Source organism: Hyperolius riggenbachi, chromosome 3 (assembly GCF_040937935.1).
Source record: "Hyperolius riggenbachi isolate aHypRig1 chromosome 3, aHypRig1.pri, whole genome shotgun sequence".
NCBI classification, from domain to species: domain Eukaryota; kingdom Metazoa; phylum Chordata; class Amphibia; order Anura; family Hyperoliidae; genus Hyperolius; species Hyperolius riggenbachi.
Window position 1 is genome coordinate 344,773,853 of NC_090648.1, and position 27,180 is coordinate 344,801,032.

Consider the following 27,180-nt stretch of genomic DNA (forward strand, 5'->3'; position numbering starts at 1 on the left):
AAGAGAGCATCACAACAGTACAGAAATTGATTGACCGCCCTGAGTAAACAGCACGACTGCACCAGTATTTGTAACCTGCAAGTGCATTGCTAAAGTCACGCGACTCCACAGGAAGCAGCTCATTCATTGACTGTACCGGAAAGTCTATTGGTCCATGCCGCCGCTTGTTCCTATTGGTCAGTTTAGAGTTGCCGCTTCACTGATTGGCTATTGCGCACAGAGCTTGCTGTGAGTGGCTACAGAGCGCAGCGCCTGGTTTGAAAGAAACTGTTGTTAACAGTCGGGAGAGAAGAGAGCGAGGAAGTTGCGGCGGATTCCATAACCGGGAGCAGGTGAGCGGCTAATAATAGTAATATACAGCATGCATTGTGGCTGCTTACCCCGTTCACGTGCTTGTGTAGCTGCATTTCTGCCAGGAGTAGCTCGCCTCTGCCTTTGCCTGATTCATGCAAAGTATGCTATTCCTTTCTCCTGCATAATACTGTCTGTAGCTTGGTCTTCACTTTCCCCAATGACGGGTGTTTCCGATCATCTGCATACCTGTTGGCTTTTGTATATCAAGTGTCCCTTAAAGGGAACCTTAACTGAGAAGGATATGGATTTTTCCTTTTAAAATAATACCAGTTGCCCGGCTCTCCTTCTGATCATGTGTCTCCAATACTTTTAGCCACAGCCCCTGAACAAGCATGCAGATCAGATGCTCTGACTGAAGTCAGACTGGATTAGCTGCATGCTTGTTTCAGGTGTGTTATTCAGCCAATACTGCAGCTAATGAGATCAGCAGAACTGCCAGTCAACTGGTATAGCTTAAAAGGAAAAATCCACATCCCTCTCAGTTTAGGTTCCCTTTAAGTTTGCCACACACCATACAATTTTCATGCAATCCGAATGTACAATTTTTATACAATCTTACCAACATCCATGTAGTATATAACAGCACTTGGTGATTGATTGTACAGTCAAATTGTGTGATGTGTGTGGACACCTTAAGTATATTCCTGTATTTTCAGTGCCCCCTTATACCACTATCATCACTTAGGTGTAAGGGCCCGTTTCCTCTAGCCACCGCACGTGGCTGCGAGACGCTCGGCGGCATTTCCGGGTCTGCTGCATGCAGACGAATCCCAGAAGCCATGCCATGCACGGCTGTGGGGTTCGCTGCCTCCTGCACAGAAACTGATGGCAATCCCGGCTGAATCGCTAGGGTAAGCAGTTCGGCCGGCAGCGCCATTACTTCCTATGGCAGAGTTTCCCCGAGCGATTTGCCTGTGGGGAAACTCTAAGGATTCGACCCGGTTTCTGCGCTAGTGGAAATGGGCACTAAACGTGTAGGCTCCTACACACGTCCAACAAATCCACCCAATCGTCTGATTTTGGTCTGTTGGATGACAACCAGGTGTGTGTACACATGACAAATGACTAGACAAGTGAATGATAACGGGACTTGCCCAATCAGGTGGATAAACTCATACGACTGTTGGGTTGATATTGTGCAGTTGGCAACGTGTGCTAGTTGTTTGAACGACATGCACTTGTTTTGAACTTGGCTATGTCATGCAGTCCGTAGTTTTGTTTGCGTGCGCAGTATGCAAATGAGTTTGTCATTCATTTGGTTGATGTGCGGAAAATAAGTCATGTAAATGTCTTGTCCTGGGGTTGTCATGCACTTTGTTGGATGGAGCCTTTAGAAAGGAATGCCGCTGTTTTTAGTTCTGGATGAAACCCTGTCTCCAGTTGTCAGCATTTCATATAGGGCCTCTTTTCCACGAGCAGTTGATTGGCAGTGAAAAGCCTGTCAAACTCTCACAACTGCTTGCTGCTGCCTGGCAACTGGTCACTGCTCACTGAGCACGCAGTTCAGCCGCATGTGGGAAAGGGCACATAACACATGTATGCACACACACAGCATGAACCCCCTGGTATCCTTTAGGCCCCGTTTCCACTAGCCGCTGCGCATCCTACAAGAAACGAGGCGCACTTCCGGTTCTGTGAGTACACAGTTATATCCCGGAAGCCGTGTCATGCACAGCTATGAGATTCGCTGCAGGGTTGTGGAGACGGTAAAAATAAATAAAAATCATCTGACTCCTCAGTTTATGAAACCTCCAACTCCAGGTACTCAAAATTGCTTTGACTCTGACTCCTCAGTCTAATTTTTACAACGGCTATAGATTTGGTTCAAAAACCATCCGACTCCTCAGTTTATTGAAACCACTGATTCCAGGTACCCAAAATTGCTCCTCAGCCCTGATTCGCTGCCACTTGCGCGAAAACTGACTGCAATGTCGGCCGAATCGCTATGACAAGTGATTAGGACGGCGGCAGCATGATCCTCTATAACAGTTTCCCCGCGCGATTTGCCTGCAGATTCGGCCCGATTTCCATACTAGTGGAAATGAGCTCTTGAGTGATGTGCAGGCAGGGCTGTGGAGTCAGTCATTTTGGGTACCTGGAATTGGAGTCGGTGGTTTCAATAATCTGAGGAGTCAGATGATTTTTGAACAAAATCCATAGCTGGGGTTGCAATGATATGAAATTCCACGATATGATAACCGCGGTATTTTACAATTATTTGGACCCAGGCATAGGTGTAGCCAGTAGTAGGTGGCCGCAGCATAGGTAGCCAAGGATAGGCGTAGCCAGTAGTAGGTGGTCGCAGCATATGTAGCCAGTAGGCCTGAACGATTTATCGTTTTGGGATTGAAATCGCGATCACGGAATCAATGATTCCGTGATCGTCAGTGTCGATTTTCATGCTTTCCCGCTCTGCTCTCAGTCCAATGGTCCCTTGTCCCACTGTGCACAGCTGGCCCCTCCATGCAGTGGGTCTTAGTCGTGGCAGCTAACTCTCCCTCCCTTTACTTCCAACTAGTGAACGGGCAGGAGACTCTGCCTAGCGCCCCACATCATCAGCAGGAGTCGGGCGGCAGACTCTGCCTGCATGTCAATCAAGAGAAGGTCGCTCACTATTGTGCAGCGGCAACCTATCAGCTGAGCGGTCGTCAGACTCCGCCCGCAGGCTCTCATTCTCGGCGGTGGCTCACTCCACCCAGCGCCTCCTGCCCTCCTCCACGTCATCAGCTGGGCGGGCCCACATACCTGTCAAGACAAGTTTTATATCACTCCTCCCGCCGCCTGTTAATTTGCACACATATTGTCAGCGTGATGATGGCTGTCTGACACAGACTGTGGTGTCACTGGTGTGTGACTGATTGTGGTGTGGTGATCAGCAATTCTGCATTCTGCTGCAAAGCAGGTATCTGCTTCTGGTTAGTAGGGCAGTGACTGAATTTGTGCAAAGGAGCTGAGACTGCAATCCTAAACCAAAACTGATAACTTGATAACTGGCTAAAGCGAAGCTTAAAGAGAACCTGCAACATAAAGTGATAAAAGCTTGATTTAAAAAAATAAATCGTATCGAAATCGCAATTTGACTGAAATCGTTCAGGCCTAGTAGCCAGCAATAGGTGTAGCCAGTAGTAGGTGGCTGCAGCATAGGTAGCCAGGGATAGGTGTAGCCAGTAGTAGGTGGCCGCAGCATAGGTAGCCAGGGATAGGTTTAGGCAGGATAGGTGCTTGCAGTATAGACAGCTGAGGGGGTGCAGCAGCAGGGGGTACAAATACTCACTTGCCGGTAGCCAGGTCCTTCACGTGTACTTGCTTCATTCTACTTCCTGTTTTTGCATCATCTCCTTGTAATAGTGCCCAGGGGGTGCTGTTTCAGGGAAATGGGGCGCAAGAAGAAGAGTGATGCCAGTACAGCGTGTAGGACAGGGGTCATGGACATTTTTGTCTGAGAGAGCCATAAATGCCACATATATTAAAATGTAATTCTGTGAGAGCCATAAAATGTTTCAAACTGGGACAGTAGGGCTTACGTCCCTGTTGCCATGGTGATGTGTATACAGTTGATCCGCCGGGCAGCGGAAGTGTCAGACACGTCTTCAGCTTCTCTTGGGTTTCAGCAACAGCAGCAATTTCCCGAGAGCCAGACAGGAAAAATACCGACTAACAGCTTGTACAATTAGCTAGCTGATTTGGGGGTTGATTCACTTTGTAGGACAAGATCCCTGCACTTTGGCCCAATTGGCTGCCTGTTAAGTGACAGGCAGCCTATTGGACCAATCAAAGTGTGGGGATCTCATCCTACAAAGTCACTGGACCTTACAGGGTCCAGAGTGGGATAATTGGAGCAGCTGTTCCTTTTGGGGGACCACGAGTAAGTTAGTAGTGCATGCTACAGCAGTAGCGTGCCTACGAGTTTTACTTGTGCTGCCACACTAAGCTGTGCTTCTTGAGCAGTGTAGCTTAGTGAATCGACCCCTACTGATTTGTATGGGAGGCAGATGTAGCTATCAAAAGAGCCACATCTGGCTCCCGAGCCATAGGTTCCCTTCCCCTGGTGTAGGACCTGGCTGCCAGCGAGTGAGTATTTGTATCCCCGCCACTACATAGCCCCACCCCCCGTAACCAGTAAAACGAGATTGTGCATGGTGTAATTACCATGCACAATCAAACCGCGGTATATCGGAGTACCGGTATACTACAGCACCCCTATCCATAGCCGTTGTAAAATTAGACTAATGCTGGGAATACATGGCTCGATTCTGAGCCATTAAAGATAATCTGTACTCTAAAATTCTTACAATATAAAGCCTACCATTCTATTCCTTATGTTCTCCTGGGCCCCTCTGTGCTGTTTCTGCCACTCCCTGTTGCAATCCTGGCTTGTAATTGCCATTTTTATGCAGTGTTTACAAACAAAAAACATGGCTACTAACCACTCTGAGAACAGCTTACTGTGTGACTCATGCGGAGCTTGGAGAGGGTGTGTATAGCTTCTGCCAATGACCAGCAGTGCTGCACATTCCACACATTCCAGCCTGAGCCCCACAGAGGAAAGGAGATAAGATTTATTACAGAGACGGTGCAAATAGGAAAGGCTGCAGTTTAGACAGAGCACATTAGAACAGTAATAGGAACTTATAGGATAGAAGAAATGAGGCTCAAAATGTTGTTAGTCTCTTTAAGATGGCTCGAAAGATAATTTCCAACATGTCCAATCACCGTTTGATCGTTTTGCCGCTCGATTCCCCATTGAAGTTAATTGCAAAAAGATAAGAGAATTGAGCGGGCAAAATGTTCGAGCGCCAGAATCGACCCGTGTATTCTCGGCATTAGAAGTCTGAGCAATTTTGAGTACTGAGTCGGTGGCAAACTGAGGGGTCGGGTGATTTGCAGAACATAAATTATGCCTAATGCACACGGTACGATTTTCCGTGCAATAATGGTTCCGATAGATAAAATATGTCATGTCCGATATTGCTCCAGATCGTTTCTGCACTCGATTTCTTATAGTGGTGAATGGGAAAAGATAGGAAAAATGAATGAAGATAAGAGAATCGAGTGCGGAATCATGCTGAAAAACGATCGGGTCGCAAAATCGCGCGAAAAAAGTAACGTGTGTACCCAGCATTAGGCCCCTTTCAGACGAATGGATGTACTGCACATTGTCAAGTCAGTAAGTTGTCAAGGGGGGCTCAATAATTGGGAGAATATCTACAAGATACCACGGACACACCAGGTTTCGGGTTTTTTTGGGGGGGGGAGGGGTTACCCTTGGTTTTTGTCCTCTAAACCTAGGTGTGACTTATAGTCTGGAGCGTCTTAAATGTAAACTTCTACTGGTTTTCAGACTGAGAAAGAAAAAACCTACTTCCATATTTATCTAATTTTTAGTTATTTATTTTGTTAGGGAAAATACTTTGACACTCAAAATGAGCAACGTAGTTTCTCCGGGTCTGCTGTCTGAAGACGAGGATTCCCCAGTTTTTGAATCCACAGCTGCTGACTGTGCAGCGGGAATTCGTAAAGATCTTCTACAGGACTTTTCTGTCATCTCTCCAGGACTTGGACAGCAATCCCAGGTAAATGTCTGTGCTAAGGCCTGGAACACACCAGAGGAGTTTTTCTGAGCGTTTTTAAATCTGCAGCTAATGTTATCCTATGTGTCTGTGCACACTGGAGCAATGAGGTTTTGTAAAAAACCCCATAGCATTACATTGGGAAGAGCTTATAGAGGTTTCAAAAGTTCTTCCCAATGTAATGCTATGGGGTTTTTTACAAAACCTCATTGCTCCAGTGTGCACAGACACATAGGATAACATTAGCAGCAGATTTAAAAACTCAAAACGCTCAGAAAAACTCCTCTGGTGTGTTCCAGGCCTTAGTGCGCTTTCTGAGACTTGTAGAAACTGAATAGACCTGCTTGTATGACTCTTATCTTATAACGTTTTCCTTTGGTGATGTTCAACATTTTCATATTTCTGTTGGAAAGGATGCCTGTAGAACTGAAAGAGATGGCAGGATGTGCTCAGTTGAAGGACCTCCAAGTTGGCTCAGCTTGGGGGGGGGGGGGGGTCTTGGTCTGGAGGATATTTTACCAGCATTCCAAGGTGAATCCAATGGATGGTTAGCACACCAGGCTTCTCATGAGTATAATAATGGTTTCATAATTCCTTCAAAAGTATGTATCAAAACACCATCAGTTGGCAATTGTTTCGGGGCCACACAGGGTCCACTTCTTCAAAACAGTGCAGACCTATAACTAAGGTGGAAATGTCATGATATAGCGGCATGCGCAGAGCTCTTCCTGCCGCGTGATGTAGGATGCGCGTAGCCGAGCCTGCGCACTAATGTCCGACCCAGAACAGGCTGCCCGGGGGATTTCTAAACTGCCAAGTAGGGGTAAGGGGAAAGCAAATATGTGAGTCTCATATTGTTTTTCGGTACAGGAAGGAAATTTTGCCTGTTATCTATACAAATGAGCTTCTGAGATCTCTGACCAATATTGGTGGCCTATAGTGCTATTTTCTGAAGCACTTATACACATCAGATAAACGGTGAAGGACAACTTTAGATACGTTTTTACTGCAGAGAAGTTCAAATGGTCATTAGCTCTGCTTCCCAGTTTAAAATGCAGAGTGTAGTTTGTAAAGTGCAAATATTAGAGAATGATGCAATGTTATATAAAAAAGCCATATAACTGAAAATAAAAATGACTTTCTCTCCCCCCCTCCTAGATATCTGATGAAGGGAATGATAAGGTTAAGGTATTTGTTAGGATCAGACCATTCATGGATGGAGAATTGGATAAAAAAGAGGACCAGGTAAGGTGCAATTAAACCTTGCACTTCTGTCACATGATGTCTGCTGCTTGGATCGTTTTTTCATGGTGGTCTTTCCTTGCAGGGCTGTGTGATTATAGAAAACCAGGAGACTCTTATGTTGAGAGCTCCTAAAGATTCCTTTACGATGAAGAACACAGAGCGTGGTCTAGGAAACAGTTTGCACAAATTTACATTTTCTCAGGTAAGTGACTGACTTTCCGCTGGCTGATGCCTCCTTGTACAAGTTAGCATAAAACTATATCCACGAGAATCCAGTCTAAATATGTGCACACGACATATTGAAGGATACACTAAATTATTCAGGATACCCAATTTTACATTAATTATCCTGATTTCAGCATCATAAAGGCTTCCTATATCTATACAGTATATTGCTGTGTGTTATTTTACCCGGCCCTCTCAGTTATGTTTAGTCTAGGCTATGATCTCACGATGCCTTCTCATCCCAGTGCACTCTAGGAGGCCAGTTGTTGTTTCTGCTTACTTCTGAACAAACGACTAACATTCTGCAGTGGTGCTGTTTGCCAGCACTAAAAATGTCACCATCTGTGATAAATTTAAGATGTAAATCTGGTTGCGGAAAGGATTGTACAATGGGCTACCACTGACTCAATTTCTAAAGTATTATTGTAAAACCATAAGCAATTTTGTTCTTTAAGCTATATTAAGTCAAGTTTCTCGTTTAACCTCTTATTGCTGACCATACAGTCTTGAAGCATGAACACACTTTGACAATTGTGTTGTGCTTCTTCAATAAAGAGATATTTATGCAGGGCTGTGGCGTCTGTTGGAATCAGTTCCTGGGATACTGGAGTCAGTAAGAATAGATCAGTAAGCGTGTAATAACACTGATTATCTAGGGGCCCTGGAAAGTTCTGAAATGATGATTTTTTTTATATGATCTGTAATGTGAAGGAATAATCTTTCTCTATTGGTCTGCTGACTGCTTATGGACTAGATTTCTTTAGTTTGCTTACCTTCCACTGCTAAAGCTTCTACATAAACTGGTCTAAAGTCATTTTTATGGAGTGCAATGTCCCATATGACTATTCTAAAGCCCAATCTACACCATACGATTCTATTTACGATTCAATTAAATCTGACATGTCCGACCAGGATTTGATTCAGTTCGATTTGCAATTGCAAAACAATGGCAAATCGAATCCCGAACGGACATGTCGAATTTAATCGAATCGTAATCGAATCGTACAAAGAATCGTATCGTGTAAATTGGGCTTAAAGAGAACCCGAGGTGGGAATTACTTTTACTATTGGGGCACAGAGGCTGGTTGTGCGCACTAAGACCAGCCTCTGTTGCCCCATCGTGTGCCTCCATGTCCCCCCTGCTCGCCGCTATACCCCCCGCATTGCTGGCTGTGTCGCCAGCTCAATGTTTACCTTGCGCTGTCAGTCAGCGCCGCTCCCCCGCCTCCTCCGCATCGGCGCCACCCGCCGCGTCACTTCCCTCCTATCAGCGGGAGGGAAGGGACACGGGCGGGTGCGCCGATGCGGAGGAGGCAGGGGAGCAGCGCTGACTGACAGCGCAAGGTAAACATTGAGCTGGCGACACGCTGCGTGTCGCCAGCAATGCGGGGGGTATAGCGGCGAGCAGGGGGGACATGGAGGCACACGATGGGGCAACAGAGGCTGGTCTTAGTGCGCACAACCAGCCTCTGTGCCCCAATAGTAAAAGTAATTCCCACCTCGGGTTCTCTTTAAAACTCCTTGAAGAACATATCCTGGGTTAGGCTACATCCTTTGCTATTCCCTGGCCAAGACCTGTTTTTCTGACAAACTCTTGCTGCCCGCTATTACAGGTTACGCCTTGCAACTTATCTCACTTATCTCCAACTTTGTTCAAAATGTTGACTGTCTGCTCTCCTGCATTGCCCCTCGGCTTTTATTGAATGCTAATTATTTCTCTTCTAACCGCTTAAGGTTAACCTGGCAGATTTGAGAATTTAAAAAAAAAAAAAAGGGGGTGGGGGGGGGGGGGTTAGCTCAGGCACGGGCAAACTTGGCCCTCCAGCTGTTGAGGAACTACAAGTCCCACAATGCATTGCAGGAGTCTGACAGCCACAGTCATGACTCAAAGGCAAATACATTGTGGGATGTGTAGTTCCTTAACAGCTGGAGGGCCAAGTTTGCCCGTGCCTGGGTTAGCTACTTCCTTGAAATTGCTGCCGCTGCCTGGGACCCTCCTTTTTTAGATTGTGACAGCGCTCCCCTTTGTGCGCAAGCACAGCTGTGGACGGCTTTAGCTTACTGCGCAGGTGCGGCTGTACTCAAGGAATTGCAGAATGGCTGCACTCATATACTGCATGGAGCGCGGCCACGTGAGCGGAGGGTCCGTGCGTTGCAATGGTGGGGGTGAGGGGGACACGGGAAGCCTTTGGACTATCCAGATGCATCTCTCTTCCTAGATATAGATATATATATATATCTATCTATCTATATATATCTCTATCTCTATCTATCTATCTATGTCTCATGTTCACTTTAAAAACTTTTGAATTCTCTCATAAAGTACACCTGAAGTGAGAGGGATGTGGAGGCTGCCATATTTATTTCCTTGTAAACGATAGTTTGCCTTGCTGGCCTACGGATCTTTCATGTATCAGTAGTGTCTGAATCACACACCTGAAACAAGCATGCGACTAATCTAGTCAGAATTTAGTCAAAAACACATAATTGGCATGTATCAGGGTCGTTGGCTAAAAGTATTGGAGGCAGTACTGGATCAGCAGGAAAGCCTCAATTTGACAGCTTCTATATCCCTCTCAGTTCAGAAGTGCTTGAAGGCAGAAGTTCATTCACCAGTGCTGAGTTGAATAGGACCAAGATTACCCATGACTGCAGTATAATCTGTGTACATCACACTTTAGTAATGTAGGCCTATTTGCCTAAGGCGCGGGCTTTATTTCAAATAGAGCAGCTGGTGTCAAAATGGCAAAAAAATAAGCAACTCTCTCTGTATTTATCACTTCTGTTTTTGAATACTAGAGATGACACTGTATACGTTACCAATAACTGTATTCAACACTTTATATATTAGATTTTTGGGCCTGAAGTCAATCAGAAACAATTTTTTGATGGAACTATGAGGACTGTGGTGAAGGATGCACTTAATGGACAAAACTGGCTTGTTTATACTTACGGGGTTACCAACTCTGGCAAGACTCATACTATACAAGGTACTTTGCCTTAGAAGGCTTCTCATCTTAGAGCTTTGGAATTGTGTGTATTTAGTGACCATATTTGTTCTCCATTTCTCTTGCAGGGACTAACAAAGATGGTGGCATTTTGCCTCGCTCTATAGCACTTATCTTTAACAGTGCTCAGGATCGCCTTTACAAAAGTTCTGACCTCAAACCTCTTTCCAATGAAGTCATCTGGCTGGACAGCACACAAGTGCGCCAGGAGGAGCTAAAAAAGCTCTCCTTATTATGCAGTTTGCGTGAGGTCAGTACACTTGTAGCTAAAGTACCCTTAGTGAGTTATATTATACTGTACATTGTCTAAACCCCCATGACTAGCACATACAATGGCAAAGGTCTTTTTCAGAAATAATTGGTTATGTTTTGGTTTTGCAGGAAGAACTTATGACGCCCTTGAAGAAAAGTGGCAATGATTCCCAGTTTCGGGCTGGCACAAGTGTCAGCTATGATAGTGGTTTTGGAGGACTTTCCTCAACAACTCCCGCTAACCAGACTAGCATTCAGCTGGAAGGTAGCTGCAGGTGGCTTTGGCCTTTTGCATATATGTACCTAGAGATTTCATTAGTAACTTGGCTACATAGTTTTTTTGTTTTTTTTTTGTTTTTGCAGACACATGCTCTCGCTGGGGTGAACAAGATGTTATTTCTCTTCAAGAACCTTCCGATATTCAACTTTCCATCTGGGTGTCTTACTTTGAAATTTACAATGAATTTATATATGACTTGTTGGAATCCGCGCCCTCTGGCCCAAACCGTAAAAGATCGACGCTGAGGCTGTGTGAAGACAGGAATGGTAGTCCATACGTCAAAGGTAAGATATTGGATTGTCCTTGAATAAAGACATTTGCTCTAAAGAACTAAAATATTTTTTTTCAAATTTTTCTGCCAACTGCTGCTGTTGTGAAATATCTCCAATAAGTCTATTGAAAGTATAGTATAGTTTATCTATTGTGTAGGAGACATACACTAAATATCAATATCTGCCAAAAGAAGGCTTGGACCAGATAGATACAGTATACTGTTTGTAATAAACTAGAGTTATTCTAATTCTGACCATCTTGACCTCTGAGCCCTGACATATAAAGTTTTGGATAATATACAAACTTTTGGATAATATATTCCTGAAAACTGTGACTTTCAGAGTAAAAAAACGCTACTTTTTCCTTTTTCCTCCACCAAGCTGTTCATGAGCAGGGACCCCCAAAACGTGTCTGGAGTGTGCTTGTGCAGTAGCATAGACCAGCTTGCGCTTCTGGTGTGGGGACCAAGCTCGATAGGGTCCGTGCTCCTGTGAAGACTGCATGCACAGTAGCATGTACCCAATTGAGCTTGTATTTTTCCACTTAAGCCTGTTAAAGAGAACCAGAGACGAATCACCCTCATGTATTTTACCTTATAAATCAGTGGGGGGACATGACAGCAAACGCCTAATCTGCTCTTTGTTTCATTGTTCTCTGTTTAATCTGACTGTTATCACCTCTGATAAAAATCCCGACTGAGCATTCAGTCTGGCTTTGCTACGGAATGATTATAGCGGAGTCGGTCTTCTCTGGTGTCTTTTCAAGCCCAAGCCTGCCCCCTTGTGGCTCTGTTATGACTCAGCTAAAATCATTCCTGGCAAAGCCAGACATAGGCCTAGTGCACACCAGAGCGGTTCTGCTGCGGTTTGCGATCCGCTTGCGGGTGCGGATCTGCTAGGGTAATGTATTTCAATGGGCTGGTGCACACCAGAGTGGGAGGCGTTTTGCAGAAACGCATACTCCCGGGCTGCTGCAGATTTTGGATTGCGGATGCGTTTCTGCCTCAATGTTAAGTATAGGAAAACCGCAAACCGCTCTGAAAAACGGCACTTCAGAGCGGTTTTGCAGGCGTTTTTGTTACAGTAGCTGTTCAGTAACAGCTTTACTGTAACAATACATGAAATCTACTACACCAAAACCGCTACACAAAACCGCAAAACGCTAGCTGAATGCTGCAGAAAAAGAAGAAAAGGCGTTTCAAAATCTGCTAGCGTTTTGCGGATCTGCTAGCGTTTTTTGGTGTGCACCGGGCCTGAATGCTCAGTCCGGGATTCTTATCACAGCTGATAACACACTTTTAGTACTGAGCATGAAACTGAGAGCAGGGTAGGTGTTTTCTCTAATGTTCCCACAGATAGATAGAGAGAGAGAGAGAGATATCTATATATTCACTTTAACCACTTAAGGACCAGGCCATTTATTACTAATTAGGCCACTGCAGCTTTAAGGCCTCGCTGCTTGGCTGCACAACTTGGCACATAAGGGATTCCCCCCGCCCTCTCCCTTCTGCCCACCAACAGAGCTTTATGTTGGTGGGCTGTGTTCGCTCCCAGGATGCTTATTTATTCATACAATTTTTTTAAATATAATAAAAATGCATATTTATTTTATTAGCCCTCCCCCCGCCAGACAATCAGTGCGATAGGATGTCATAGGCTTCAGCTTATGACAGCGGGTTGCTGTCTTGCCACCCAGGGGGACAGCCGTGTCACACAGCTGTCTGTCCCCAATACAGCGCTGCCGCAGTGCTGTACTGACTAAATAGACTGCGGTTTCGCCATCTTACAGTCTCCTAGCGGCACTCGCCGCTGGGAGACTGATGGCGGAGCTCCGTCATCCAAGTGTGATCTCCTGCAAAACGCACCCCCAGGACTGCACGGCGTTAGGCGGTCCTGGGGCTACCGCTGCGATCACGCCCATCAGCGTGACGTGGTCGGCAAGTAGTTAACAAGCTTTTTTTTTTTTTTTTTTTTTTTTTTTTTTTTTTTTTTTTTTTTTTTTTTTTTTAGTACTTCACAAGCTACTTAAAAAACAAAAACCAAAAAAAACCTTCCAAGTCAAAGTGATCTGCGCCATCGCAAAACATATTTAGTCTACGTGGCCCTGACCCACAGTGCCCTGTGAAAGTGTGACAGCCGCCTACACTACATTCTGTCACACTTTGCTCACTGACAACTCCCTGCTCCAGGTGTCCCCCGCAGCCTATGCAGATGGAGCTGAGTAGAGCTATTGCCTGGCCAGCTTGCCGGTCCCAGTCACCGCCATTTGCTGGTCCTGGTCAGTCACTGCCGTGTAAAGCTGGTAGCAACTCTTGCAGTCAGACTGCATGGTGGTGCCCTGGCCCCAAGATGCAGTTATTGGTGCCATGCAGGAGATCGGAGGCGCAAAGAAAAAGGCATTGGTGTGTCCAAAGTTAGCGGCCAGAAGAGGAGAGGGTGCAGTTGATTCTGAATGGCATGGCTCCAACATGACAGGCCCTCATCCTACTCTACTTGTGGAAACTGCTTGAGGGAAGGAGCCACAGACAGTCACTGACTGTGAACAGTCTGAAGGGGAAGAGCCGTGGAGTCTGAGACTTTTCTCTCGCACTGTTACTGGTGGTGCTGCACTGTCAGCAGGCAGCACTGCTTCACTACTTTGAGCATCCAGCCGTGATTTATGCAGCAGTCTTTTGCATTCTACTGGTAGATCGCAATTAACGCAGTGGGCAGCCCTGGTATACATACCCTCTCCAGATATTTTACACAGATAGTTATGGGCTGTAATTTTACTCATATCCAAATTTTTAATTTGTTTGTTAAAGCTTGATGATGATCTTAATGGGCTCAACCCTGCGCGGTCTTCTGACTGCCGCGGTGTAAGTCCTCCACGCTCCAAAAACCACCACTGCAAGCACTCTGCTGGATTACTCACCCTCACTCAGCAGCGTTCATAAAAGCATGATGAATTTTATCTCCTCCTTTTTTTTTAAATGTATTTATTTTTATTTTTTTATTTTTTTTTTACAGATCTTAACTGGATTAATGTTCACAGCGCTGATGAAGCGTGGAAGGTACTAAGGGTCGGAAGAAAAAATCAGAGCTTTGCTAGCACTCATCTCAACCAAAATTCAAGTCGGAGGTGAGCTTGAAACATAAAGCGTACTTGGTGTGGAAAGAAATAGACCCCTCCAGAAGAGAGAAGCCAATGCATATAGTCCAGAGGCTCCCCCCCCCAATCAGCCTGTGGCCCACTGGTCCAGCGCAGGTCACTTTTTTTTAAAAGGAACCTGAAGTGAGAGGAATATTGAGGCTGACATATTTATTTCCTTTTGAACACTGCAAGATGCCTGGCTGTCCTGCTGATCCTCTGCCTCTAATACTTTTAGCCATAGACCCTGAACAAGCATGCAGATAAGGTGTTTGAGAAAATTCTGAAATTTACCACATGCTGGTTTCAGTTGTGTAATTCAGACAGTACTGCAGCCAAAGAGATCAGCAGGACAGCCAAGCAATGTGTATTGTTTAAAAGGAAATAAATATGTCAGCCTCCATATCCCTCTCACTTCAGGTTCCTTTTAAGTATTTGACAAGCGCTTGTTGAATATGCTTTCTTGACCGCACTCCCCTTCATGTACAAGCATGGCCGTCCTAGGCGAGTTTGGTCCTGAACACCATCCCTACGTTTATGCCCAGTAGCACAGAGCCACTCATGCATGGCTTTGTCCTCCGTGCACAAGTGGCTTTGTGCTAATAGGCATGAACAGACCAGTGCTGCCAAGGAAAGGGGCCTGGCCGGCAGCATGTATGCTCATGGAGGGTTTGAGAAGCCTCTGGATACTCCAGAAGCATCCTATTACTTAAAGGGGCACTATGGGGAAAAATTGTATAATTTAAGATATGTGCAAACATATACAAATAAGTACTTTTTTTCTTTTTCTAGAGTAAAATGAGCCATAAATTACTTTTCTCCTATGTTGCTGTCACTTACAGTAGGTAGTAGAAATCTGACAGAAGCAACAGGTTTTAGACCAGTCCATCTCTTCATGGGGGATTCTCGGATTTATTTTCAAAAGCACTTAGTGAATGGCAGTTGCTCTGTCCAACTGCCAAAAAACTGTATAGTGAGCAGGGAAGCTGGCCAGCATAATATATATATATATATATATATATATATATATATATATATATATATATATATATATATATATATATATATATATATATATATATATATATATATATATATATATATATTCTATAACTCTACTTACATAACCGGTGTATTGCACTGTCCGCATTTTGATTTTAGTGATTTTTTTTTTTTTTCTTCTTTTTATACAGTAAAAAAAAGAAAAAATCCTTCTTAGCATTTCCCATTTTAACTGTGGCTATTTTGAAGTCTATCCTGATGTAATTTCCTCCCTTACTCTCCTCTGCCTGATTGCGTATGCATTGCCTGCCCCCCACTATAGAAAGTGCATTGTCTCAGCATAAGAAATATTGGCCAATCAGAGGAAGAGGTGTGGGAGGGGAGGGAAAGATGCTTCAGCCAATCAAATAGTAGAAAAGATTGGTTAGCACTCCAGCTTCTCAGTGAGCAAATGTTTTCCAATCACATGTCAACACTTAAGTTAACAATTGTTTCGGGGCCATCAAAGGGTCCCCTTCTTCAGAACAGTGCAGACTGGTTAGCATCCTTATTACTTGAAGTGGGAACCCTCTAGCCCACTTCACAATTTGTACCGGAGTGTGATGGTATAGTTCTTTCCACAGCCCCCTGCCTTGCCCCTCAGACCCTGTATAAAGAGCAGTGAACAAATGTTTTGCGTGTGGAAAGTGCATAAAATGCAGCCATTTACTTTACACACACATGGGCTTATTTAGTTACGGGAAAGTATGTGAACTATTCATTTTAAAGTGATCCATGTAGTTTATATGGAGTATTTTCTCTTTTAGCCACAGTATCTTCTGCATCCGGATCCTTCACTTGCAAGGAAAGCATGATATGACCCCAAAGATCAGTGAGTAAGTATATAATCACAACTGTGCTATGAGGTACAAGTTACATTTACACTTCCCCGCCCTCCCTCTGTACACTTTCACTCTTCCCAGCTGTTTTTCTTCATATGATTAATTTGTTAGCCCTGTTCTAACAATGTGTTCATGCCCACCAGGCTGTCTTTCTGTGATTTGGCTGGTTCTGAGCGATGCAAAAATCAGAGAAGTGGAGACCGGTTGAAGGAGGCTACTAATATCAACACATCTCTTCACACTTTGGGACGCTGTATCACTTCACTGAGACAGCATCAACAGAACAAGTAATCTGGCTTTTGGCTTCTTTATTTAAAGGACACCTGAACTGAGAGGTATATGGAGGCTGACATTTGTTTCCTTTTAGGCTACTTGCACACCGACGTTGCGTTAGGTACTACGTTAAGGTCGCATAACGTGCACCTAACGCAAGGCCTGGTGCTCTTCGATGTGGACGTCAGAGTGAGTCGCGTTGTGCAGCTCACTCTGGCGTCCGTGATGCGTACTCTTGGACGCATGCGGCATCACATGGTCCCGCCGGCCAATCGCCGCACAGAGCGGCCACACCAGGAAGTAAACACTGCATGTTACAACGTGCAGTAAATATTAATTAGCCATGTGCCTGGCGGCTCTCCGCTCCTCCCCAACATGACTGAGCATGTGCGCACAGTGTAACGCGGCTTAAGCCGCTGTAACGCCGTAGCATGCTGCACTTTCGGCAGAACGTGCAGCGTTACATGTAACGCAACGTGGGCAGTGTGAACAGCCCACTTGTGTTACATTGCTGTGCGTTGGGGGAGCGTTACAGGCTGCACTAACGTGCGCCTGTAACGTCCCTGTGTGGAAGCAGCCTTAAACAATATCAGTTGCTTGGCTGTCCTGCTGATGTTTGGCATCAGTAATATCTGAAACCATTATGGGGCTAATCCAGTCAGAAACGCCTGATCTGCATGCTTGTTTGGTCTATAGCTAATAGTATTAGAGGCAGCGGATCAGCAGGACAACCAGGTAATGTGCAAAGACGCCGGTGACTTTAATTAAAAACAAAAGATACTCGCCGTGGGAGGGGGAAGCCTCTGGATCCTAATCAGGCTTTCCCTGTATATCGTGGCTAGCACGATATGGCACTGGCTCCCCCGCAGAAGGTGCACTAGCAGCTCTCCGCTCAAGCTCCGGCAGAAATGGCACCTTGTGCCAGCACAGTAGAACGGACCCAATCAGGCTTGACTATTTCCGCCAGAGCCCGAGGGGAGGCTGATACTGAGCCTCTGTGAGGTTCCTGACAAGGGGGAGCTAATGCTGGATCCCCTCTGCTGAGGAAGATTGGAGAAGCCTCTTTAGGATCCCCCTCCCCCGGTAAATGCCAGGAGAGGGTTTTTTTTTTTCCTTTTAGATACACGTTTTAAAAGGAAATTGATGTCAGCCTTGTTATTCCTCTGTTCAGTTGTCCTTTAGAATTAGTGGTGTTACTGTAGTTGGTCACTGGTATTTGTGTTTTTACTCTTGTTACTTTTCTATTTTAGGTTGAAGCAGATTGTGATTCCATTCAGGGACAGCAAACTGACTCGGATCTTTCAATCCCATTTCACTGGCCGAGGAAAGTCTTGCATGATTGTGAACATCAACCAGTGTGCCTCTACTTATGATGAGACCTTATATGCTATGAAGTTCTCTGCAATCGCTAGTCAGGTAATGAAGCTCAGCAAATTGAATGATGCATTTGACATCAGAATTTTATGGCTACCAACCAATTTCCTTCTGTTTTTTTTGTTTTTGTTTTTTTGGTGCAGCTGGTCCAAGCACCTGTGGTAAAAATGACCCTACCCACCATCCATTCTCTCATCAAAGACAGCAGTATTTTAAGCAATCAGAGCTATACAGATGATGATGCTGGAGAAGAGTCTGATGAAGAGCACGCTAGTGAAGCAGACATCACAATGTTTAACAAAGAGGTCTGTCGCAACCTTGCACAATTTTTGTGAAAATAGTTGCTGAATTATAAAGAACGTGTCTACAATGCAGGTTTTTTTTTTTCTATCAGGAGCTACTACAGGCATTTGAGTCCCTTAAGCAGCTCCTGCTTAAGGAGCGCCAGGAAAAGTTGTCAAGGGAGGTGGCAATCCGGAAGGAAGTCTGTGAGGAGATGATGGAAATGATGCAGCAACAGCAGAACCAGTTGAGGCAAGTTCACACCAATATAAACAATAACAATCAGTGCTTCTCTAGGAGGTGCAGGACCTCCTTTTTAATTTTTTCCATTCTGAATAAGAAAAGTTTAGACTTTCACATACAAGCACAGTAGGCGGTGGAAGAATGTTAAACACCTTGAGGGTAGGAACACACTAGGCAGAATCGCATGTGCGGTTTCCATAGCACATAGTGGAAAAGGCATATGCAATTCTGCCTAGTGTGTTCCTACCCTGAGGGTTCAGGAATTCTGATTTGTGCCCAGTAGTGGCATGTGGACACTATGGGAGGTGAAGCTATCGGTGAAAGGTCAAGTGGTCATTGTTTGTCTGAGTAGTTGTGGATGGAAGGTCTGGCAGTCCCCTGCCACATGCTAAGAGTTACAGCACTACTGCCAGGTACCCGTGGTCCAGGTTCCTCCTGCTGTAACATGCGTACATTCAGTAGCACAGTAAGTGAGTCGCTGGACCATACACATTTGTTATAAAGATTTGACACAAGGTACTTCATTGCCTGTTTGTGTTATACACTGTTGACTTGTTTAAACAGCACCTATAGCATTCCTAATAATAACCGTAAAGTATTTAATGGTTTAATAGAAAAATAGGATCCATTTTTTTTTTTTTTTCTTTACTTGTAATCTAGTAAAGTTTCTGAAACCCTGTGTGCCCACCATGGTGGTTTGGCCAGAAGCCTTGCCAAACTAGCCCGCCGCCAGCTCGGCTGGGTTTTTAGAAACTTTACTTTCCAGTTCTGCTTTCCTATTATAATGTTGGAGAGTTCACTTAGTGAGCATGCTTCAGGTGCACTTTACTAGATTCTGTAAATGTGCTCAGGACATAAACTAAAATTCTGTTTTTCTCTGTAGCGAGGCCATGGAAGACGAGAGAGAACTGCTAGAAGAGATGTATGAGGGTAGACTGGAAAACCTGAAAGAATCTCTCACAAAATACTACAAGCGAGAGCTGGAGGTGAGTTCACAATGCTGGAGGAAAAGATCTGCTTTTTGTACAGCAGTGATGTCCCAAGCTGGAGTGTACCTGAAGGGGAAAAAAGTGCCCTTAGGGGATACTTGCCTCGGGAGGGGGAAGCCTCTGGATCCTAAAGAGGCTTTCCTTGTCCTCCTCACCAGAGGGGATCCAGCACAGCACATGTAAACATGGCATTGGCAAATTTGGGCACAGGTTGAAGCCGATAAAAGGCTCACCCTGCTGCAAAAGTCCCGGTGGCGTTACTTACTATTCCCCATCCAGCCCACCATGGGCACCGGGGAATTATGTAATTCGGCTGCTAGTTATTGCAGGTGGATGAATTGCACAGTTTTTTAAGTAATTTGGGCTCCGTCTTCTGAGCGCTGCTATAGCAGTGATTCACATTACTGCCTATGGCGGCGCATGGTGCACCTATTTGTTCTGCTTCAATCCAGCGCAGGCTCCCATGAAGATCCGCTTGTCTGGAGCCTCGCGCAATATCAGCTTCACCTTGGGCTCCAGCAGAAATAGCTGTGCCTGATCGGGTCCACTCTACTGCGTAGACTGCTCGTCCCTGCACAGTAGAACAAACCCAATCGGCTGCTGCTATTTCCTCCCAAGTGGAAAGCTGCTAGTGTGCAGGCACATGTAGATATAGCTGTGCAGTGTTCAGGGGAGCCAGCGCTGGATCTGGCTGGTTGGCGGAAGCCTCATTAGGACCCAGAGTCTTCCCCCCCCCCCCTCCTGAGGTAAGTACCCCCAGGGGCATCTTAGAACCCCCCCCATGGTATGGACTTACTGGTATTACCAACAGCTGACTGACGAAGTAGCATAACTAGAACTTGTAAAAATCTGTTTCTTTCATCTAGGAACGAGATGAACGAATTGAGGAACTCGAAAATGATTTGGAGGAAGCAAAAGATGTTCCTAATGCCACATTAAATAGTACCTTGAACACTACTAAATCCGGAAAGGATGTTGTTCCTCTGCGTAGATCCAAGCGGCTGGCATCATCTGATTTCTCTGAGCTCAATAAGCTCAAACAGGAAATTGTAGGTCTGAAAGCAGAATTGCTGAAAAAGGATGAAGGTGAGATCTAAACCCTTTCTTGGAAGTAATATGCATCCTTTTGTAGGAGGATCAAGCAATTAAATATGAATAGATGCTTCATTTGTACTGTACTCCCGAATTGAAATTCCAAGCCAAGAAATAATGAAAGTTCCCACCATGCTCCACTTTGACTGTCCTCGCTGTTCCTTTCCTGGTGCTAATGCCCCATAACTATGCATCTCCACACCAATCATTTTAGGAAAACCTGAGATTAAATTTACTGAAACATGTATGCCATAGTTCCCTGGGGTTTCCCTCAGCCCCTTTAGGCCATTGGCTCCCGTCCTCCCGGACCGCTCAGATCATCTGCTGGTTGGTCTGTCTCTTCCTCAAGTTGCTGCCAGTCCCGCAGTAGTGCGCATGTGTAGACTGTTTTGCACGTAACTGATAAGCTTCCATCAAAGTGAAAGACTGTCAACCTTTTCAGTAATTTTTTTTTTTTTCAAAATGATTGTTCTTAGAAGTCCCTATGGTGTGGCTAATCTATTAGAGCAGAGGGAAAATTTTGGCTGTAGTTCCACTTTGAGGGAGCAGAAGAGGGTATTGTCCACTTGTGTAAACTCTTTCATACTAATAGCCATGTCCAATGCATTCTACAGTACAGGAACAGTAGTGGTATTTATAAGAACGTATAGTAAAGTTTTGAATCCTATAAAATCAAATCTAAAACCTGTATTTGTCTAACACAGAAATTGAAAAATTTAAGGCATTGCATGAACCCCCTTCAGCTGCCAAGACTTTCACTGCTGATGTAGATCGGAAGATTCAGGATGGGCAGAAGGTAAGTTATAACCTGCATTTTGTGAAGGACCGTGTGCTCTCTGTGGTAAGGGCTTGTGTATTTTTGTTTTGTTTTTATCTTGTAATAAAGAACACCTGACGTGAGAGGGACATGGAGGCTGACACATTTTATTTCCTTTTAAATTATGCAAATTGCCTAGCAGTTCTGCTGGTTCTCTGCCTCTAATACTTTAAAGAGACACTGAAGCGAGAATAATTCTCGCTTCAGAGCTCATAGTTAGCAGGGGCACGTGTGCCCCTGCTAAAACGCCGCTATCCCGCGGCTAAACGGGGGTCCCTTCACCCCCAAACTCCATCACCCCCCGCAAAATCAACGACCAAATTGGTCGTAGATTTTGCTGCTCCTAGAGGCAGGGCTAACGGCTGCAGCCCTGCCTCCAGTCGCGTCTATCAGCGGCGCATCACCGTCTCTCCCCCGCCCCTCTCAGTGAAGGAAGACTGAGAGGGGCGGGGGAGAGGCAGAGATACGCGCTGACAGACGCGCGTGGGGCAGGGCTGCGGCAGTTAGCCCTGCCTCAATCCGGAAGAGGTCCCCCGCTGCTCTGAGGGGATTTCGGGGGGTCAGGGACCCTCGTTTAGCTGCGGGATAGCGGCGGTTTAGCAGGGGCACACATGCCCCTGCTAACTGAGCTCTGCAGCTAGATTTATTCTCGCTTCAGAGTCTCTTTAAGCCATAGACCCTGAACAACCATGCCAGTCGTGTTAGAACCCGATTAGCTGCATGTGTGTTTCTGGTGTGTGATTTAGGCACTACTGATGCCTGAAAGATCAACAGGACACTGGTATTCAGTGCTTCACACTTGAGCTGGAATGGCCAGCCAGAGCAGAGCGTACAGTGCAATATCCATTTCGGTGGGTTATTTTGGGTTCAGAGGCGAATGCGTTTCCATCATAGACGTCTGTTATCTCTTTACAATATATGATAACCAACTTATATAAAGCGTTAGTAATCCTAGTTATGGGTTTCTAGAACAGTGTTGGCAACAATTTATATTTGTAAGTTTTACCACTCATTGAAGTAGAACACCTACACCTGAATATTTTTATGTAAAAAAATACATACATATAAAAATTACATCGAACAAACATTCATTTTACCAACTTGTTGCAGGAGACCTTCTTATTAGGCCACGTTCACAGTGGCCTTTGCATTGCATTCCCTGTTGCATTAAACAAATCTGGGCAGCGGTGCCACATTATCTGCGTGTTGTGTGCAGTGAAGCATACAGTCACTTAAAATGATGCTTTGCTATTAACATGCACATTCATCAGTAACGCACTGCATACAATGCATTATTATACGGCAACATTCCGGCCGCACTGTGAACGTGGTATAGGTATTGCAGTGCGGTAACGCACCACTGTGAGTGTGGCCTTACTGTGGTGAGCCAGGCGTACTGGAAATAAGATTGCGTACTTGCATGTGCACTTGTCCTACTTTTGGCTTTGCAGAAGCTCCACACGCATGCATGCAGAGGCCAGTCATATCATTTATAGTTATATTGCTTGTTTTACGTGATGTTTTTCTGTACACACATGATATTGGCATCACTATGTGTAGAAGTGTGGGAGTGATGTGTGTCTGTAAATATTTCCTGTATTTTGCATTTCCAGCATTATTTTCTGGGCTCTCGCAACACGTGCACAGATTTTCAGCACACAAGAGCTCTTTGGGTAATCCTCTTATTGTCTGTTTCCACTTCTCCTCCATCACCATAAGGTTCTGGGGAGCAGGTGACTCCACTGCCTGGCAATGCTTTCCTGTCCTTGCTTTGTCTGCACTTCTCTCTGCTGGGCGATGGCTGATGCAGTATATCTGCACTATGGAATATCTGTTCTCTAATCGTGCAGAGGATGTACAAAATAACAAATGCCTCCGTATATTAAGATCATGAGAACTGGGGTTACTCCTCCCTGTCCCCCAACCATCTTTGGAGTGCCATAGTTTGCATTCTGAACAGTGCTTGTGTGTGAATAGGATGTTGTATTCTTAAGCAGAAATGCAGCCAGTAATTTGATCAGTAAATAATGGAATTGTGAACTAAAAATGGGCAATTTGCAAAGGACCCCAGTCACAACAGAGACATGGAAGCTGCCATTACTGACTTCCTAAAGTATAGCAGTTTCCTGGTATTAATGACCATTCTCAGAGGACAGTATAAAGCGATCTTTGTAGCTCTTTAAACAGTCTTGTGACCATTTCTCTTCAATGCTTGAAGTAATGGTAAATGGCAATAATTTAACTTAAAGGGAACCTGAACTGAGAGGGATATGGGGGTTGACATTTAATTTTTCAACAATACCAGTTCTCTGACAGTCCTGCTAATTCTCTGACTCAAATACTTTTAGCCATAGACCCTGAACAAGCATGCTGATCATTTTGTTTCTTACAAAAGTAGCTGCTTGTTTGTTTCAGACAACACTGATGCTGAAATGACTGATGGACTGCTAGTCAACTGGTATTATTTAAAATGAAATGCATATGGCAATAACTGCAGATTTCTAATTAAAGGAAACCTAAACTGAGAAGGTTATGGAATTTTCCTCTTAACCTTCCTGGCGGTAAGCCCGAGCAGAGCTCTGGCTATGCCGCCGGAAGGCACCGCTCAGGCCCCGCTGGGCCGATTTGCATAATTCTTTTCTTTTTTTTGCTACACGCAGCTAGCAATTTGCTAGCTGCGTGTACAATCCGATCGCTGGCGTGCCGCAGCCGCCCCCACCACCAGACCCTGTGCACTGCCTGGCCAATCAGTGCCAGGCAGCGCTGAGGGGTGGATCGTAGTCCCCTTTGACATCATGACGTCGGTGACGCCCTCCAGGAGATCCCGTTGGGATCGTCGGAGGGGCTGGGGGGGATCATGTAGCGAGACTAATACCAGTTGCCTGACTCTGACCTGCTGATCCTGTGTCTCTAATGCTTTTAGCCACAGCCCCTCAACAAGCATGCAGATAAGGTGCTCTGACTGAAGTCAGACTGGATTAGCTGCATACTTGTTTCAGGCATGTAATTCAGCCACTACTGCAGACAGAGATCAGCAGGACTGCCAAGCAACTGGTATGGTTTAAAAGGAAACATTTATACCTCTCTCGGTTAACCTGTAGCAGACTGCGTCACGTCGATGGGCGTGGCTACGGCGGCAGCCCCAGGACTGTCTAACGCCAATCGGTGTAAAGTCCTGGGGCTCTGTTTTGCAGATTGCGCGCATTAGCTGCTCAGGGGGTGGAGCTCCACCCCGCCTTCAGTCTCCGAGACAGTACTGGTACTGCGCTGCGATCTGCAGCAGCGATGTACTGGGGACAGCTGTGTGACACGGCTGTCTCCTCCAGAGGCACAGGGGTGATTGGCTGTCATAGGCGGAAGCCTGTGACAGCTGATCACGGAGATTGGCTGGCGGGAGGGAGGAGTCCAAGACAGTAAAAAAAAATTTTTTTATAAAAAAACAAACAAACATCTGGAGGGCCATCAGACCCCACCAACTGAGAGCTCTGTTAGTGGGGGGAAGCACTTGTGTGCTGTGTCATGTGGCCCTGCAGCTTGGCCTTAAAGCTGCAGTGGCCAATTTTAATTAAAAATACCCTGGTCTTTAGGGGGTTTAACACTGCGGTCCTGAAGTGGTTAAAGGGATTCTGTAGGGGCTTCCTGAGGATAAAAACCGCCCCCTACCTGGGGCTTCTATCAGCCCCCTGTAGCTGTTATGTCCCACGCCGTCCTCCTCCGATCACCCGGTCCCTGCCGCCGGCACCGGGCATTATTTGTCTGTCATAGCCGAATAATGCGCGCTGCCGTTTGCATCATCGGAAGCTTGCTGCACAGGCGCAGTATGAAGGTTTCTTGTAACGCGAATGGCGGCGTGCATTATTTGGCTATGACAGACGAATAATGATCGGTGCCGGTGGCAGGGACCGGGTGATCGGAGGAGGACGGCGTGGGACATAACAGCCCCAGGTAAGTAGCGGGTTTTATCCTCAGGAAGCCCCTACAGAATCTCTTTAAGGTTCTCTTTAAAGTAAATCTGTAGTGACAAAAGTTAAATACTCCCCTGTGGAAGGGAAAGCTCTACATCCTATAGAGCCTTCCCAGCCCTCTTACAGTGTCCTGGTTATAGCGCTGTCACTCGGTCGATTCTGTCACCTCTGGGACGAACACGAGTAATACAGTGCAGGAGATTTGGGTGCAGCCGGCGCCACCACAGACTGTAATAGGAATTACGGCTATATAGGTGCACAGTGAATAACTTTGGCACTGTCAGAAGATGAAGCTGAAGTTACTTTTAAAACACTAATTTGGACACCAGCAATAGCTGGAAGCTGAATTACATAATTCCCAACTATTCACGTCGACCTAGAGGGGGAATAGTAATTAACGCTAGGACTTGTGCAGGAGCAGGGTAAGCCATATATTGGTCTCCCGGGGAAGTAGTTGGTGCATTGGGTGTCATTCTTAAAATGTACAGTTTACAGCTTTTCTATAAATGTATGTGCCTTTGGCATCATCATTTAGTAAAGCTCTATCAAACCTTTATAAATCAAAACTTAATTTTGTGTGCAAGTGAAAAGTTGTCAGAACTGTTAAGCTTGCTTGTCCTCTTTGTCAAAGTTTGAGGAGCACAAAATTGTATATGCACCTCAAGGACTATGAAAGTTCAGCAACCTGCCAGCACATCTTCAAATGTGAGGTTCCACTTCCACGGTCTCCCTGCCCTACCAATCTGCATTGCCTGACTCCCACAGTCTCCCTGCCCTACCAATTCACATCGCCTGACTCGCACGGTCTCGCTGCCCATACCAATCCGCATCGCCTGACTCCCACGGCCTCCCTACCACTCCGCCTCGCCTGACTCCCACGGCCTCCCTGCCCCTACCAATCCACATCGCCTGACTCGCACGGTCTCGCTGCCCATACCAATCCGCATCGCCTGACTCCCACGGCCTCCCTGCCCCTACCAATCCACATCGCCTGACTCCCACGGCTTCCCTGCCCCTACCACTCCGCCTCGCCTGACTCCCACGGCCTCCCTGCCCCTACCAATCCACATCGCCTCACTCCCACGGCTTCCCTGCCCCTACCAATCCACATCGCCTGACTCCCACGGCCTCCCTGCCCCTACCAATCCACATCGCCTGACTCCCACGGCTTCCCTGCCCCTACCACTCCGCCTCGCCTGACTCCCACGGCCTCCCTGCCCCTACCAATCCACATCGCCTGACTCGCACGGTCTTGCTGCCCTACCAATCCGACTCGCACGGTCTCCCTGCCCCTACCAATCCGCCTCGCCTGACTCACACGGTCTTGCTGCCCTACCAATCCGCCTCGCCTGACTCCCACGGCCTCCCTGCCCCTACCAATCCACATCGCCTGACTCCCACGGTCTCGCTGCCCTACCAAACCGCATCGCCTGACTCCCACGGCCTCCCAGCCCCTACCAATCCACATCGCCTGACTCACACGGTCTCGCTGCCCTACCAATCCGCCTTGCTTGACTCCCTCGGCCTCCCTGCCCCTACCAATCCACATTGCCTGACTCCCACGGTCTCGCTGCCCCTACCAATCAACATCGCCTGACTCCCTCGGCCTCCCTGCCCCTACCAATCCACATTGCCTGACTCCCACGGCCTCCCTGCCCCTACCACTCCACATCGCCTGACTCCCACGGTCTCGCTGCCCTACCAATCCGCCTCGCCTGACTCGCATGGTCTCCCTGCCCTACCAATTCACATCGCCTGACTCCCACGGCCTCCCTGCCGTACCAATCCACATCGCACTCTGCAGAAACCTCAGTTCTTAATGTCCATTAACATAATTTTACAAATCCATCTGTGATGTGTGTGTGTGAGGTTTCTGTTATATTGTACTCCACATGCAGTCTTTTGAAATATGGGTTCTAACAATTT

General features: G+C 46.1%; 1 protein-coding gene across 1 annotated transcript in view; it reads left to right on the top strand.

The window, feature by feature from the left end:
* Nucleotides 1–269: 269 nt before the first annotated feature.
* The window catches only part of KIF20A (kinesin family member 20A), a 29,145-nt gene continuing 2,234 nt past the window's right edge, over nucleotides 270–27,180 (top strand). The window contains exons 1-17 of the mRNA XM_068272812.1: nucleotides 270–332; nucleotides 5,756–5,927; nucleotides 7,083–7,169; nucleotides 7,252–7,371; nucleotides 10,246–10,384; nucleotides 10,471–10,652; nucleotides 10,784–10,919; nucleotides 11,018–11,218; nucleotides 14,216–14,327; nucleotides 16,145–16,213; nucleotides 16,363–16,506; nucleotides 17,743–17,908; nucleotides 18,010–18,171; nucleotides 18,261–18,400; nucleotides 19,275–19,377; nucleotides 20,247–20,466; nucleotides 21,177–21,268. Of these exons, the coding sequence (XP_068128913.1) occupies nucleotides 5,778–5,927; nucleotides 7,083–7,169; nucleotides 7,252–7,371; nucleotides 10,246–10,384; nucleotides 10,471–10,652; nucleotides 10,784–10,919; nucleotides 11,018–11,218; nucleotides 14,216–14,327; nucleotides 16,145–16,213; nucleotides 16,363–16,506; nucleotides 17,743–17,908; nucleotides 18,010–18,171; nucleotides 18,261–18,400; nucleotides 19,275–19,377; nucleotides 20,247–20,466; nucleotides 21,177–21,268 (2,223 nt within the window). The 5' untranslated portion in view covers nucleotides 270–332; nucleotides 5,756–5,777. The remainder of the gene's footprint in view (nucleotides 333–5,755; nucleotides 5,928–7,082; nucleotides 7,170–7,251; nucleotides 7,372–10,245; nucleotides 10,385–10,470; nucleotides 10,653–10,783; nucleotides 10,920–11,017; nucleotides 11,219–14,215; nucleotides 14,328–16,144; nucleotides 16,214–16,362; nucleotides 16,507–17,742; nucleotides 17,909–18,009; nucleotides 18,172–18,260; nucleotides 18,401–19,274; nucleotides 19,378–20,246; nucleotides 20,467–21,176; nucleotides 21,269–27,180) is intronic.